Raw genomic sequence first — 15,148 nt, forward strand, 5'->3', positions numbered from 1 at the left:
TTAACCCTCTCGCGAGTTCGCCTCCGCAGCACCCTTTCGCCGACCGTCCTCCCACGAAGGAATTTTATACCCATGGAAATAATTATAGAGCGACTTGTCGAGTGACGTGGTAGCTTTTCTCAACCACGTAAAAATTTATTATTTGTGTACGAGGTGTGTCTCAAGAACTCATGATTGGCGTAACGTTGGATTCAATGAATTTGAAGTCGATTTTTTCGTGGTAAAAATATCAATAATTTTAAACCAAGCGTTTGAAAACGCAACTTGAATCTATGTACGAGCACAAAATGTTCTTTAATTAATTTTAAAAGGAATTTACTTATATCAAATTTTAATACAAGTACAATTGTAAAAGTATATATGTAAAGAAGAGTTTTTTCGATAATTTCCCAATTTTTCGTATTTTACATAATTACATACCTTTATTTACTTGTATCAAAATTTTATGATTTTATAATTTACGACATAATGGAATGTATGGCTAAGTGTTGAAACTCTCGAAATTTAGAAACGAAATTAAGAAAGAAAATTGTATATCGAATGTACACTCGAATTTTCAGTCTTTTTCTGTTAGTCATTTTTCCTGAAACGTTTATCTCGGCGTTGTCGGTGAGAAGAGTCGGCTCTCGTCGCAAAACTGTCCCCTTCTCCGATCTGTTAACTCCCCTCTGGTATCCTCTCGCACCTCGCCGCGCCTCGACGATGACAGTGAACTAGAGAGAGGCGCGATGCACGGCACAGTGGTGCGCCGGTAGCTACGGGAGAGGGAAAAATTCAATGAGCCTGTAAGGAGGTCGGTTATTTTCTTGCGAGCCAGAGAGAGAGAGAGAGAGCACTCTCGAAGTTCACTGACGTCTCGTGGCGGCGGTCGGTTGATTAAACTCTTTGCCATCACGTCAGTCTTCCTCTTATCTTGTCACCCCTCAAAGCAGCGTTGCTTCGTGATCGATCTTTACCAGTCGAAGATTGGAAAAAAAGGAATTGTTCGATAGATATTAGCTACGCTTTGTCCCTTACAAAGTCTAAAGTTTTTATCACATTATTTGCAGAGATTGCAAATTGGAGATTATAATTTTATCTGTTAAATAACTTCAGTTTACATCAATACCTTTTCTATAAATGGCCAGACGGTAAAATTTTAGGTTTTATGAACTAAGAGAATATTATATACATATGTATATAATAGAGAATATTAGATAATAATAAAAGGAAAAACGAATTTCTGCAAATTTTTTATTGGTGAAATTCAAAATATAATAATTATGCGAATCATAATTTGTCGACTTCTCAGTAACGGTCGTGTAATTTTTTTCTATAAGGCGGAAAAGTGAAAATTTTATCATTGAAGGTAATGGAGAAATTTGTCACTCTTAATGTTTTCACTCTAGGAAAAAAATTACACGGTCACTGCCCTGGTTGTAGTGCACTGTCTCGTTGGATCGAGTTTTATAGCGTTTTCCACTGGGAAAACATGCAACACTTGTGCAATTGAGTGCAAATCGGTTTATGTATTTTCGGTGTTAATAAATAATTTAATCTTTTTAAAGTTATGAGGTTAACGTGACGACAAAGAATATGTAATTAAAAGGATCAAATTATTTATTAAGCTGAAAATATGTGAATTGATTTGCATTCAATTGCACTCAGTGTGCATCAGTGTTACACTAGTTTTCCCAGTGGAAAATGCTTTGATCAATTTCCAATTTCCAATCCTCGCTCTCCAACGTGCTGTTTGATACGTGTATATTTCCCTTAATTAAATGTAGAAAGCTGAGAGAGAGGAAAACACATAGATTTATTGATGAATCATCCTCCGCCTGACCTTATGTGCGGCTTGCGCTAAGGGGTACAACACGCCCCAGAAGAGGGAGCCCCTTTTAACCGGCGTCCCCTGTCGCCACCCCGTTAGGATATCGACCCAGGAATTGCATCCTCTGCGTTCTCGTCGGCCACCCTCCAATCGTCGCGTTTCTCGCAGAACTCCCCTCGCACTCCGATTCATATCCGCTACGTTCCTTCGGTCATGTGGAACGAGCGGCGATACATTAGTACGGGTGTCGGCTATCGAGGACGTCCGTATTTGAATCTCACGTCATAATTAACGACCACGAATCCGCATCGCGAATATTCATTTGCTTCCGCGAAATTCGAGCTGACGCTGTGCGACGTCATTTTAATAAGACTGAACGTCGCTTATAATAATTGAACAGCCGGGAGGAATCTCGTACAAAAAATGTCCGCAATTTGGATGTAACTTCAATAATCATTCAAATTTTTAATATAATATTTATTATGATTAGAAGACGTAGTAATTTTTATCTCTAATCGAATGCTGTAACTTTCAAAATATAGATGTTTGTACAACACGGAAGATCAAGTGGTCACCCTTTGAGTGCCAATTTCACTTTCATACATTTGCCAAAACTGAGGGAAAATTTGTAGCAATGTGGAATATCAGATTTGTATAGATACACTGAAAGAAAAATAATATATAGTAACAGCATTATTTTAATTGAAAATAATTTTCTTAATTCATAACAGTATTAATGAAACAAATAAAATATATTTGTGAAATATTATAATATTTATTTTATAATAAATATATAATAAATATAATTTGTTAAATATGTCATACTCAACAAAATTATTTTCAATTAAAATAATGTTGATATAACGGATTTTTTTTCAATATAAAATAACACAAGTTGACAAAAAATTCAAGAAAAAGAATTTCTTATAGCTCTTTTTGATGTTCGATAGGATCACCAAAGTATTTGGCCACAAATTTAAAATTGATTCGGACGATCATTCTCTTTTGTAAGTTTAGATATTTTTATTGAATGATACAATTTAAAAGTTGAGATTGCAAGATGTGAGAATACAAGGTAAAAGTATTCCGGCCGTTTTCTTTAGTCCGTTTGTGTCCTAATACTAAGGTAATCCGGCACAGTCGTATTTCACGAATTTCCGCGATGCGGAGTGAAAAGACGACCGGCTGAAAGTTCGTAGCGCGCGACACGTGCCTGAGAGCCAGAGGATAACTTTAGAAGTGGATCGTCGGATCTCTTTTAGCGTTGGGATTCGCGCGTGGGAAGAATTTATTTCGGTAGCGCGTCCCCCACGTATTTTGCCCGCGAAATGGGCTTAAACGGCCCGACTGACACGGCAGCGCGCGACGTGTGCCGATTGCTGAATGCCGATGTTATCATGTTGACGCGAGGTGGTCCTACTGATCCAATCAACCTGACCATTGTAGAGCGACAGTCAATCGAACGATGAAATTCATGCGATTTTGTGTTCAGTTCATCACTGACAGATGTCAACGGATATATTCGTGGTTCTATATATTCAATCCCCTTCGTAATAAAACAACCTTCGAGCGAAATGAAATATTATCGATAAAAAAATATCTCAGAGATTTTTCCTTAAATTGATAAGAAGGTATAAAATACACGCGATAATACATCAATACGTTAACGTTTCAAAAATGTCAATAAAACATCGTAATCACTTATCTCATTTTTTTTTCGCTTTCTAACCACAATAATTTATATTGTTTACGTTTGTTTTATTAGGCATCTGGAGTAACAGTCGCGGACGTTTGCAAGACAACGTACGAGGAGATAAAGAAAGACAAAAAGCACCGATATGTGATTTTCTACATCAAAGACGAAAGACAGATAGATGTCGAAGTCATCGGACCTCGCGACGCGGCTTACGACGCTTTCCTTGAGGATTTACAGAAGGGCGGTAGCGGAGAATGCCGTTATGGCCTGTTTGACTTTGAATATACCCATCAATGTCAGGGTACTTCCGAGGTAATTATCTGATCATATCTATTTTCGTATAAACTAATGATATGTACATTAAAAGTATTGTTAGTCCGATAACAAATATTATTTTAAAGGTATATTATTGTGTGTTATTCTTTTCTTAGGCATCCAAGAAACAGAAATTGTTCCTGATGTCGTGGTGTCCCGACACGGCCAAGGTTAAGAAGAAGATGTTGTACTCGAGTTCCTTCGATGCTTTGAAAAAGTCGCTGGTTGGTGTGCAAAAGTATATACAGGCGACAGACTTGTCGGAGGCATCCGAGGAGGCTGTCGAGGAGAAACTTCGAGCTACCGACAGGAATTAGGAGTATTCCAGCAAAACCCAAAACCACTATTACGAGATAAGAAAAAAGAAAATCAAGTGGAATACAGTACATCGCGAATTAACTTCCCAGAAACAAAAAAAAACAATGCTCTATACTGTCGTTGCATCGAGGGTTCACGTTTTTACACATTTTTCACTTTTAAACGAGACCGATTATCAAGTATTTTGCGCTACATATGTTAGTCATCATGGGAGCGAATATTATAGCAAAAGTAAACAGACGGAAAAAAAGGAAGGAAAAAAAACAAAGGGTAAGCATCCCTTTTCATACTGCGGACGTTGTGTGAATCTGTCTAATATTAATATTATACTATATTATTATATAATTATAAGGTAATTGTACAAGAATACAAAACAATTTACAACCAGTCAAGCAGTAAGATCCAGAATTATTACACTTTTTTTCTCACTGGCTGTACAACATTTAAATTAAATTCATTTCATTATAACTCCTTATGATGTCCTGTCAGTAAAACCTATTGTATCTCAACATTTTCGCATGTTTATTTTGACACCGAGACTATTTGCGAAAGGTACGAGTAAGGAAATAAACTATGAGAAAAATAGAACGAAAGTATTGGCCGATAATGCAGCATTTGTAGAACTTTCCGAGACAAATTGTACGTAAAGCAAAATTTCTGCAACTAGTCTCGACTGACGATATTGTTTCCAAGTGGTAAAAGGCAGGTTCCGAACTATGCAACAGAGTTTACCGACGAAATTAATTCGCAAATTATTAATACTTATTTTTATATCGTTTTAATTATACAAATTATTCGCAAAATTGCAGTAAAAATTTTAAGATGAAATCACAAAACAGTAAAAATTTATAATTTTTTTTTAATATTATGACTAATGATTGTTCACAGAGAAATAACCAACCGTGTACGAATGATACTGTAATCTTCGTTAGTGAAAATGATTCATTGATGCGCAAACATGACTGATAACGATAATATTTAACAATAGCCGTATCATATACGCATAAATTACAACAATCTACTTTATATTCTCTGCATTTTATACAACATTAGTTAAATCTATCGCGTGTTATGATTAAAGTACATAGCGTACTTAATATCAACGATAAGACCTGCGATTGATTATAAATCGATCCGCTTGCATCCGTTGTCAGAAGATAATGTTGCGACATTGAAGAGAGCTGTATGACTACAAACAGATAACACAAGTTATTAATCTTTAACAATCACTAACTATTTTATTTTGTAAAACTTAATTCTTTTCCTCTGTATTCTCGCACATATTTTACGAATCGTAATTCTGCTTACGAATAACGTGAGATGATATATTTATCATGGTATTCTTTCCTATAAAATTTTAACAATCCTCTTTAAAGGAAATTTATTTAATCTTAATTAAATAAGTTCAATATTTGATATTGTGTATAGATATGATTTTTTAATATGTTGGGACATGTATGTCCCATTGGACATAAAAGAACAAAACTAAGTTAAATAAGTAACATAATTATAATTATCGATTAAAAAGATAATTTTTGAATTTTCAAGATGTTAAGTAATGAGATAGGAAAATTCTAACAATTATTTTTGTATTTAATCCAAAATAAAAGGTCACGATATAAATAAAAATTTTTAATATAGTTTAGTATGATCGAGGATATAAGAGGGATTAAGATTAATTCTTAACAATTAGCTAAAAGAAAAAAGATTGAAATAGAACTGTCAGATTTACCTGCTATCCTGTTCTGCTCTTGATCACCATCCATCTCGGAATTTTCGCTGGAATCGACAGCTGCAACGTGCAAAATAGGACACGATATACTATTACATACGACCCGAGTTTCCTCTCACGGACATATCTTTCCTCGCATCGCTGTGTCGCGCGCGAGCGCGAAATAGAAGGAACGAGAGGTAGGAGGCAGCGGATATATGCGAACGACTTATCTTTATTACTTACGAGCTCCTTCGGTGTGAAAGCGCAGTATCTCCGAAGGGTGGCTCCATCCGTAACGATTTCTGGACAAAACGACCGCCTCGTAATAGGTTGCCGCATCCAATCCTGTCAGATTGAAGGAGCGAACGTGCACCGGGCTGATTTCACCGCCGCCAGCAGGAATATACAATTTGTGCCATTCACCGCCACCATTCTTCTACGACGTATTAAAAGATAGATCCATAAAAATCCTCGATCGATGAAATCGATTTTTAAAGGGCACAGAAACGCGATCCAGAAGAGACTAATCTGTTCTATATAATATTATTATATTGTTTTATTATATAGTTATATGATTATTGCACAAGGATGAAAAATTTACAAGTTAAACAGTGAGAACAGAATAATTATATTTTTTCTCATTGGCGGTAAAGTATTTAAATTAAATTAATTTCATTATGATTTCTGATATTTTGTCAGGAAAACTCATTACATTGCCAACATTTTTCACATTTTCTGTAAATTATTTCGAGGCCGAGACGACTTGAAAAGCACGATAAAATGAAGGAAATGAATTACCCCTCAAAAGAAGGAAAAAAATATTAGCTGATAAAACAGTTTTCAATCTTCGTAGAGCGCGCCGAGACAACCCAACAAATATTTTGTTACTTCAATATTCTGCATTTCGCTCTGCACTTCCGGCATCTCTTTTTCACCTTATTGCGGATTCAGACAACGTTTAAAGTAAGAAGCGTATTTTATAACTGAAGATTCTAGTAATAAGCCGGTCGGGCATTGCCTTTTGCTCAATTATTCCTGCGAGCCCTTGCATGCGCGGCAGCAATCAGAATCGTAACGCGAACAACACACGAAAACCACGAACTGGATCCCACGCCTCATTTAGAAGAGGACGAAATGTCGAATTTGAGGTATCGATTTATAGTTCGCACCGATTTTCAGATTTCGATCGATAAAGACCGAAACGGGGCTCTTTATTGATTAACTATAATTCAGCTATGAACGAATTCTTACCATGTATCTGCGAAACCAAAACTGATATTGGATGATAGAACTGTAACTGTCGACGACCCAGATAAAGTTATACGACGTGCTAGACGCGCTGCCAGATTCTTTCTTGAACACTGCCGGATTCGCGATCTGCGATAATTCGATGATCTTCTCGGTGATTCCCATGGAATTTGATGCTCTGCATGTATAGGAACCGGAATCGTTTGACGCTACGTATCTTATCAATAGACTGTAATTATTCTCGGTGTTATATTTCACTATCCGCGACGTGTAGTTTATCGTTTTGTTGTTGAAATACCATTCAACCTAAAAGAAAAGAGACGAGTGCAAAATTCTCATAATTTGTCGAAACGTTAATTTTTACAATTTTTCGATGTACGATGTTGGTAACATTATTCCACTCGAATCGCCGAGTGCTATAATAACGCAATTCTCCCTGACTCGTTCGGTCCTTTTTTTGCGAAGAAGTAAAAAAAGTACAGTAAGTCACGTGCCCTACGAATCGATTTGTCACGTGCGACTAGCTTTAAAGGATCACGGTGAGAAATTGCTTGGTAGATAGGAGGGGCGGTTTCATTTAGTTACCAAGCGTGAAGAACTCGTTGAAATCTAAAAGACGAGTTGCCGTATTGCCAGAAAAATATTTCGTGTTTATATTGGTACGTCGAAACCCGCCGATCGATCGTATCGTTTCGGATGCTTCGTTATAGTAGATGTAAGAGGGAACATTTTTATCGCATATTAAAGTTTCGGAATTCGGGACGGGAGAGCGTAAAAATTTATTTTTACAATATATTATACGTGAGAGCTATCGGACCCCTGTTTTATCTTTTCAAAGTATTTTACGTTATTTTGTAGTTAATAAGGGTGCGGAGATTATTCGACCGAAGCAAGTAATCACGTGTATACAATTTCGCATTGGCCTCGAGAGAGGACAGAAAGAGAGAGAAAGAAGGGAGAGACGAGGTCTTCATTCTTGCAGAAGTGAATTCCATCCGCATTTATTTTTCGACTTGCTTGTTTCTTGTGGAAAATCCTCGATTTAAGGAGGTTGTAAGGGCATAAAACACATATACCTATGTGATACGTATATGAGGTAATATTTTTCGCAATAAGAATTAATTATTTACAGATTTTAATGTGTTATTCAACATTATTAAGATTGTTTCGAAGATGCGAATAAGCATCAAATATTTGTTAAATTGCTAGTCAATTTAACTCGTGATATTACTGCGATAGTTTAGTAGAGTTAACGTTTTCAAGAAAAATCATTTCGGCGCGCGTTTCTGAGGACTACATACGTATTATATAAATTCACACAAGAATCATACAAGCATTTAAGATCCAGCTAGATCGTTTAAAGCTTTAATTTCTATAGTTTGTGTTATATAACATATATTAATATTTACGCTTTAAACAAACTACATGTGAAAGTTGTGTTCATAATATTCTGTTTTCATTGAGCAACACATTTTTATAGATTATTTATTTTATTTGATATTAATTTTATTAGTTATAAACAAAAATTTTTTTAATATTAACGAAAATCTAAATTTTTTAATTTAAATATTTCAAATACCAAAAATGACTTGTGCAAAATTTCATTGAGATTCACCAATTAGTTTATAACAAATAAATATTTTGTTTATTTACTTAACAATTAATGTCTGCATCTCAATGTAACTTTACATAAATATTTTTGAATTCATAAAGTACTTACATAAAAAAAAATTGAAATTTTTATCATTATTTTATAATACATTTTCGTATATTTCTATTGAAAATTTAAAAAATGTTACTTTTTATAGACATAACTTTTGATCCAGATGGTCAACTGTCTCTAATATTTTTGCATTACTTTTAAATACAATTTAGAATAATCTGTAATTTTTCCAATAATTCTTAACATATTGCATTTGCCTTACAACCTCCTTAAGGGTTGCTCTTCAATATGCGGTCAAAGTTTCACTACAAATGCTTCAAAGCATCTGCTTTAACAATCGAAAGAAAGAATGTTATTAATTAACCAATTAAAAAATGTTGCAAAGTATTTGTAGTATCATGTTGACCCTCAGAAGTATATCGAAGAGAGATACGCCTGCAGCCCACTGGTTTCCGGTGCGAAGTTTGCTCGCGTACTTGCGATGTAATTAAAAGTCCGATTACGGGACTATGCCGAAGCGACTTGCACGCGCGCGCACGTTCTTTGCAAGTTACGTCGTTAATTATTGTTCGAACTATTAATTAACGCGCAATTGCGCGCCATTGACAGTCTTAGAGAAAAGCAGCCTTACCTTCGCCTCGGGCCAAGCGGACACCGTGCAATCCAGCGTTACTCGTATCCCCGGATATGCATGCACCCATGGTCTCTTCACGTAGATCTCCGGCTTATCTGCGTAGATATTCAATGTACATACTGCATTAAAAGATTACTTTACCTGGGAATAGTCATCTGGGGTGTTTTTATACGCCAGCGGCGAAAAAATGTAGGATATTGTTTCGTATGAATATTGTTTAACATATCCTCTTTCTTTTTTAATAACTGTTTTAACTATGAATTTTTAAATATGTAATTCCACCCAAAATCCGCAATAAAAAAAGCGTTAATATGCTTAATATACTTAACGTGCTTATTCCGTTGACGGAATAAACATATTAATATACCATACTTTACGTGCTTATTCCGTTTAATATTTATTTGATTTCTATTTACTTTTCTCAGAAAATCGTGATTAAGTCCATACGTTCTCGAATAAATCGGAAAACGATAATATACAATATGTTGTTAATAGTAGGGATTTCAATTTCGTAATTGAAGTGTAAAAATACCCCGTGAGCGTTTATATATATATAAAAAAAAAATAAAATGACTACTCTCAGATTAAAGATTCGATTGCGATAATATTCATTCGAGTTAATTGATTTAGGCTTATTTTTACAAAAGTATATCAATTTTAATCTCGGGATTTAATTTATTCTTCATCTTTTTATTCTATAATAGAGAGAAAGATAAAAAGTAAATTAAACTGAAATTAAAGTTAAACTACATTTGCAGAAACGGGCATTAGAGTGATTCCGATCAAGCTCCGCTTAACTAATCGGCAATTAATTCAACTGACAGAATTAGCAAAATTTCAAACTATATAATTCGTTATATTCTATCTAATCTTTTTCCTTATTAGATTAAACGAAAAATTAATAATTAATTCTATCCGCATTAACAATATAGAACAGGTATTATTTGATAAGATTGTTAATAGACTATCAAAGTTCAGGTCAAAGTCACTCTAGTTATTTAATCATACATTAAAGCACGCACATGTACCCAATCATGTTGTTTATGTCTTTAAAGCAGCACTTCTGAGATACACGCAAGACTTGTTTTGATATTGCAAAAGCGAAAGGATTGTTAGCGCATTACAAGGTTGATTAACATCTGCAAAACACTCGTAGCAACTGTACAATCAGCATAATTGGCTCGCTCATGCGTTTGATTGGAGTACTAAAGGGAGCAATCTGCGGCAATTTCTTAATTGTGCTGCTACGTGGTGCGAAGGAGGATAGGGCGCGATTTGCATGATCGTTTCGGTGCGGTTGTAATTAAACTCGATTAATCGCGGGTGCTCCCGAAACGAAGCTCCGTAAAGCCCGTGTTGCAGCTAATAATGAAGCCACACAGCGTACATAGATACTCTTATGGTTTAGGTAGGAAGCTGATGTTATTTGTCGTCATTTTCACGTCAAAATGACGACAAATAACGTCGGTTTGTCTGCAGAGCAGAGAATACACCGGGACTCACATCTGATACGTAGGTCTATATGCGCCTCCGCCGGTTCGCCGATTCCGTTACTGGCGACACAGGTATACCTGCCGGAAAGATTTCGGTTGTCGGCGGAAAATCTCAGGACCGCTCGAGTGTCCCTGAATGGGATTTCCCTACCCTGCGAAGAAGAAGAAGAAGAAAACCACGCTTTACACCATCCGCGACAATGCACCACTCCAATTTAAATTGACTTGTGATCCGATCGAGAGAAATCTCGGACATCCGCGTCGAGTTTCATTCTTTTTCCGTTCTTTCATTTTTTCCCCTTCTCATCAAACGTTTCCCATCAACGTGGGAACGTTTGACGCGGATATCGCGTAATATCGCTGGCATATAGGTAATGGTATATATCGAATAGCCCAGGAATATCGATTACCTTCGTCCTCCAACTTATGATGGGGGCCGGTACACCCTTCGCCACGCATTGCATTATCACTTCCTCGTTTAGATCGACCTCCAGCTCGCCGTACTCCGGCACCGTCTCCACGCTGGGTGGATCTGAGCGGAATGGAGCGCGAACGAATAAATAAAAATCTCCGTTGTACGTATTTCGTGAGTCAACTTTACATCGTTTATATTATGTTTATGCAAAACTCAGATCCCTGTCTTGACAGACGAGGAGTCTCGGTGGGATCGGTAGAAGTCAAACGGTTGGAAGCGATCGTAGATAGAACGCCGCAAGAACTCAAGAAGACGGATAGACGTTTCAGTTGGGATTCGCAAAGAACTCTTGAATCCTTTCGGTACGTCCATCCGCCTCGATATACAAGAGACAGATTTCACCCCCTGGGACATTACATGGGATACATACATGCCGCAATGTACTCACACATCACTTCGATCTCGTGTACTTGCGTGACGTGTCCCCACGGAGACGGTCGGATTGCCTGGCACACATACGGCCCGCTATCCTCCCGCTGGACGTGGTGGACCCGCAGGCTGCCGTTGCTATACAGGGTGATACGTTCAGACGACTGCTGCTCTTGCCCGAGGCTGCTTTCGGCCAGAAGGATCTCATCCCGCCACCATCGCACCCTAGTTTGCGCGTCTACACGAGCAGAAATAACTACCTTTTTCCATATACTTGAACAAATCCCCCTCCCCGTGCCTAAAGTGGCGTCTACAATGAGATTTTAGTCCCGAAACACAATAGATATAGAGCGGTATTCATAGTCTGTTCTTCTGTTAAGATTGTTTTAAGTAACGTCTCACAAGATGCTAATATAGCCCTCTGATTGGCTTATGACATCAAGACTGTACTTAAGACAGTCTCAAATATAAGAATCGATTATAAATACCGACTATAGGAAACTTTAAGCCTTAACCAATTTTAGTAAAATATTATTCTGACATTCGATTAATTCCTTAAGACTTAATTAAGGCTTATCACACCTATTTTATTTCGGGACAGGCTTAAAGCTTGAGTTTTACGCCTTAAAATCTCATTGTAGACGTCACTTAAGTCCGAAGCCTAAAACCGACATTCGGACTCAACACACGTAGTACTTGTACTACTTACTAACAAGGGGCGAAAAAACAAGTCTCGTTTTAGAAAGGGTTTTGTTCCTTTTTCTCTTTGAACAAGGTAAACCAACTGACGTGCAAAAAAAAAGAGAGAAAAAAATGGAAGGAATATGCAAAAATATAAAATATCAACGTTCGTCTTAATGAAGCAAGATTTTAACAAGAGTCATAACGGCTCATTTATAATGCTCCCGGCGATACAAAGCTCAGCTTACGGCAGTTGCGCGGAAATACACCCTCTTCCATGTGCCACTTTATCCTAATTTTGCACGCCCGCATAGGTAGGAATAACGACGTTTCAAAAGACACCCCGCGTTTGTTATCGCGTGGGTTGAGATTGCGGGTTCGGGTATGTGGAGTGTCAGGCAATTTCGTAAATGGCAGTAATTCTACCCCAGCGCGTACGTGCGCGCACACTTGACGAAATGAGAAAGAAGAAAGTACGAACGAAGAAACGGACAATTAATCTTTTCGCGAAGAAACGTGAAGAGCATGAAATCAATCATGAAATTATATAACAAATATACCTTCCACGTAGCAAGGCAGCAAGACAGTCTCGTTCTCGTAAGTTTGTACCGTAGTTGGGTGACCGTCGCGGTTTGTCGCAGCTTGAACTCCTGTAACACACATATATATGTATATATATATACACACAGATACGCCCACAAGTACAACATAATAATAACTAAATTATCATTTAACGACGCCGCGGCAAAGTGGTCGCCGCATTGCGAAATCGCGTTAGCGCCTCCGTGCGAGACTTAATCGTCCTGTTTTTTTCTCTTTCCTTTGATTCTCGGCAAGCAAAATCCCTCGCGTTATCTCGCACGCGCACGGTGAGTGCGCGGAATTTATTTTCGCAACCCTCGAGCATGCACGCGCACTGGAGATCCATTTCTTTCTTTATAATCGATCGTCATAGAGCGTCGTGGCGGCCGCCGGCTTGCATACATAACGGGTCAGCCTTGCGAAAGCGAAACTACAGCGCAATTATGCCTTTGCACACGCACTTGCGGAAGCACATCGGGGGCGGGCGAATCGATTGTCGAAGTTGCGTGCGTCTGACGTGGGTAAGCAAACAAGTCACAGTTTTTGCAATGTGTCCCTGCATGACCACGGTTTTCCCTCTCGAAAAAATCGATCCTCGTACGGAAATATGGCTATAATTACGCCGCCGCCATAAGGAGATATTTTAGCCCGATTAACTCGTGTGGTTTCGATCACGAGAAAACTGGGTTGCGCCCGAACATGTTCTTTGTTATCGCAACGATTATCTAAAGTGGGAAAACAATAAAGTGAAAATTGAATCAATTTCATTCACATTCGTGTAAATGGCGCATGGAGGCCGCATGGAGCAAAGGAGCTTTTAAGAAATGAATTTCTTGTCTCTCAGGGATCTCTATAATACAGGCAATTAATTTTTCTCCCTCTTAATTCGCTTGCAAATTCTGAAACTCTGAAGGAGTTATTTTTAACAACTCGAATACGTCAGCGAAAATATTCCTCCGAGCGCAAGATAGCCGGGAGCAGAGGCGCGTTCTAGTTTTTTTATCACCCTTCCGACTCGATTCTTCGAACACGGATACTTGTGCAAAATGCGTGCGAGAATAACAAAACGTTACAGTTCTAGAACTTATGGACGATCCGGAATTCTGATAATTTTCTCACTTTTCTTCTCTCCAAAACAACATGATATTTTCTACCAAACATTTCCTACTTTTAATGTCACGCGATCCTTGCAACACTGCGGGCAACATAATTTTATCCTTTTTTGTATCGCGAATGTGAATAGTCAGTTCCGATGTATTTTTGCCTGCTGAATGCGAATCCATTGTCCAAATTTGGCCGTCATAATTTAAAGAAAAATGGCATCGAAGAGGCAAAAAGTGACAATTTCGAGAGTTTTTATGGCATAGCAAATTTTACTTCTAAATTTCGTCGAAAAATGACTATTCATACTCGTATTGCAAAAAATGGTGATATCACTTAATTCTTACATTTAAACTCCGATTTTTTTAACTTTTAATTAATATAACATGAAAATTATAGCCAGCATCCGTCAAGTCTGTTTTTATTTTAAGACGTTTTAAGCAATGTTTTAAGATGTTAATACAACCCTCTGATTGATTGTGACATCTTAAGACTGTATATACTTAAAATGGTCTTGAATATAATATAAGAATCGATTATGAACACCGACTTAAGAGTAAATTTTTATTGACATATTCGTTATTATAAAATTATCAAGAATGAATTGACTATTTTGATACAGGAAACGATTTCAACATTGATCAGTGTAATCATTAACATTTCATACGATACCTGTCATACAGAGTATCCAAACAAGAAGTAGCATCTCTCAAGGACAATTACACGCGCGTTACAAATGTAAAATGTTTCGAAAATAACCAGGGAAAATTCGTGTTCAAAATCACATTGAAAAAAGACGATTCTTTCTTATGCACGTGATTCCTTCGGTCCTCCACGAGGCACTGATCTCGCTTTAAGATGCGATTCGTGTTCCACACGATCTTAAACACACACGCACGCACCGACACGCACACGCACATGTATCATCGCACGTAATTATGACCACTTGTCCATTGCACGAATCAGAAGGAGGTACTCATGCCACATACAGTCGAAGCCAACCGACGATTCTCATTAATTATGTTTCACCTTCGGCGAGTGTCGGTTGA

At 37.4% G+C, this 15,148-nt stretch overlaps 2 protein-coding genes across 2 annotated transcripts; one reads left to right on the forward strand and one right to left on the reverse strand.

Moving 5' to 3' along the window:
• The first annotated feature begins 3,138 nt into the window (after positions 1-3,138).
• On the forward strand, positions 3,139-4,194 carry tsr (Cofilin/actin-depolymerizing factor homolog tsr). The gene is made up of 3 exons (XM_018513426.1): positions 3,139-3,252; positions 3,576-3,818; positions 3,938-4,194. The coding sequence occupies exons 1-3, from the start codon at positions 3,139-3,141 to the stop codon at positions 4,136-4,138; spliced, it is 558 nt and encodes a 185-aa protein (XP_018368928.1). The 3' UTR covers positions 4,139-4,194.
• Positions 4,195-4,976: 782 nt separating this feature from the next.
• Positions 4,977-14,939, reverse strand: LOC108765129 (limbic system-associated membrane protein). Its single transcript, XM_018513695.1, has 10 exons — positions 14,772-14,939; positions 12,977-13,066; positions 11,755-11,973; positions 11,302-11,423; positions 10,902-11,043; positions 9,396-9,493; positions 7,105-7,407; positions 6,097-6,289; positions 5,872-5,931; positions 4,977-5,328 (listed from the first exon to the last, which is right to left on the reverse strand). The coding sequence occupies exons 1-10, from the start codon at positions 14,803-14,805 to the stop codon at positions 5,189-5,191; spliced, it is 1,401 nt and encodes a 466-aa protein (XP_018369197.1). The 5' UTR covers positions 14,806-14,939; the 3' UTR covers positions 4,977-5,188.
• Between the last annotated feature and the right edge of the window lie 209 nt (positions 14,940-15,148).

Source organism: Trachymyrmex cornetzi, unplaced genomic scaffold (assembly GCF_001594075.2).
Source record: "Trachymyrmex cornetzi isolate Tcor2-1 unplaced genomic scaffold, Tcor1.1 scaffold47, whole genome shotgun sequence".
NCBI lineage: Eukaryota > Metazoa > Arthropoda > Insecta > Hymenoptera > Formicidae > Trachymyrmex > Trachymyrmex cornetzi.

Bases quoted from the DNA above. Each gene is read 5' to 3' on its own strand.
- LOC108765129 (XM_018513695.1), bottom strand. From the start codon at position 14,805: ATGCTACTTCTTGTTTGGATACTCTGTATGACAG. The intron at 11,424-11,754 runs GTGAGTACATTG...CATTCCGCTCAG, and splicing joins ACACGAGATCGAAGTGATGT to ATCCACCCAGCGTGGAGACG. The intron at 11,044-11,301 runs GTAATCGATATT...TCTTCTTCGCAG, and splicing joins TCATAAGTTGGAGGACGAAG to GGTAGGGAAATCCCATTCAG.
- tsr (XM_018513426.1), top strand. From the start codon at position 3,139: ATGGGCTTAAACGGCCCGACTGACACGGCAGCGCGCGACGTGTGCCGA. The intron at 3,253-3,575 runs GTAGAGCGACAG...TTGTTTTATTAG, and splicing joins ATCCAATCAACCTGACCATT to GCATCTGGAGTAACAGTCGC. The intron at 3,819-3,937 runs GTAATTATCTGA...TTCTTTTCTTAG, and splicing joins AATGTCAGGGTACTTCCGAG to GCATCCAAGAAACAGAAATT.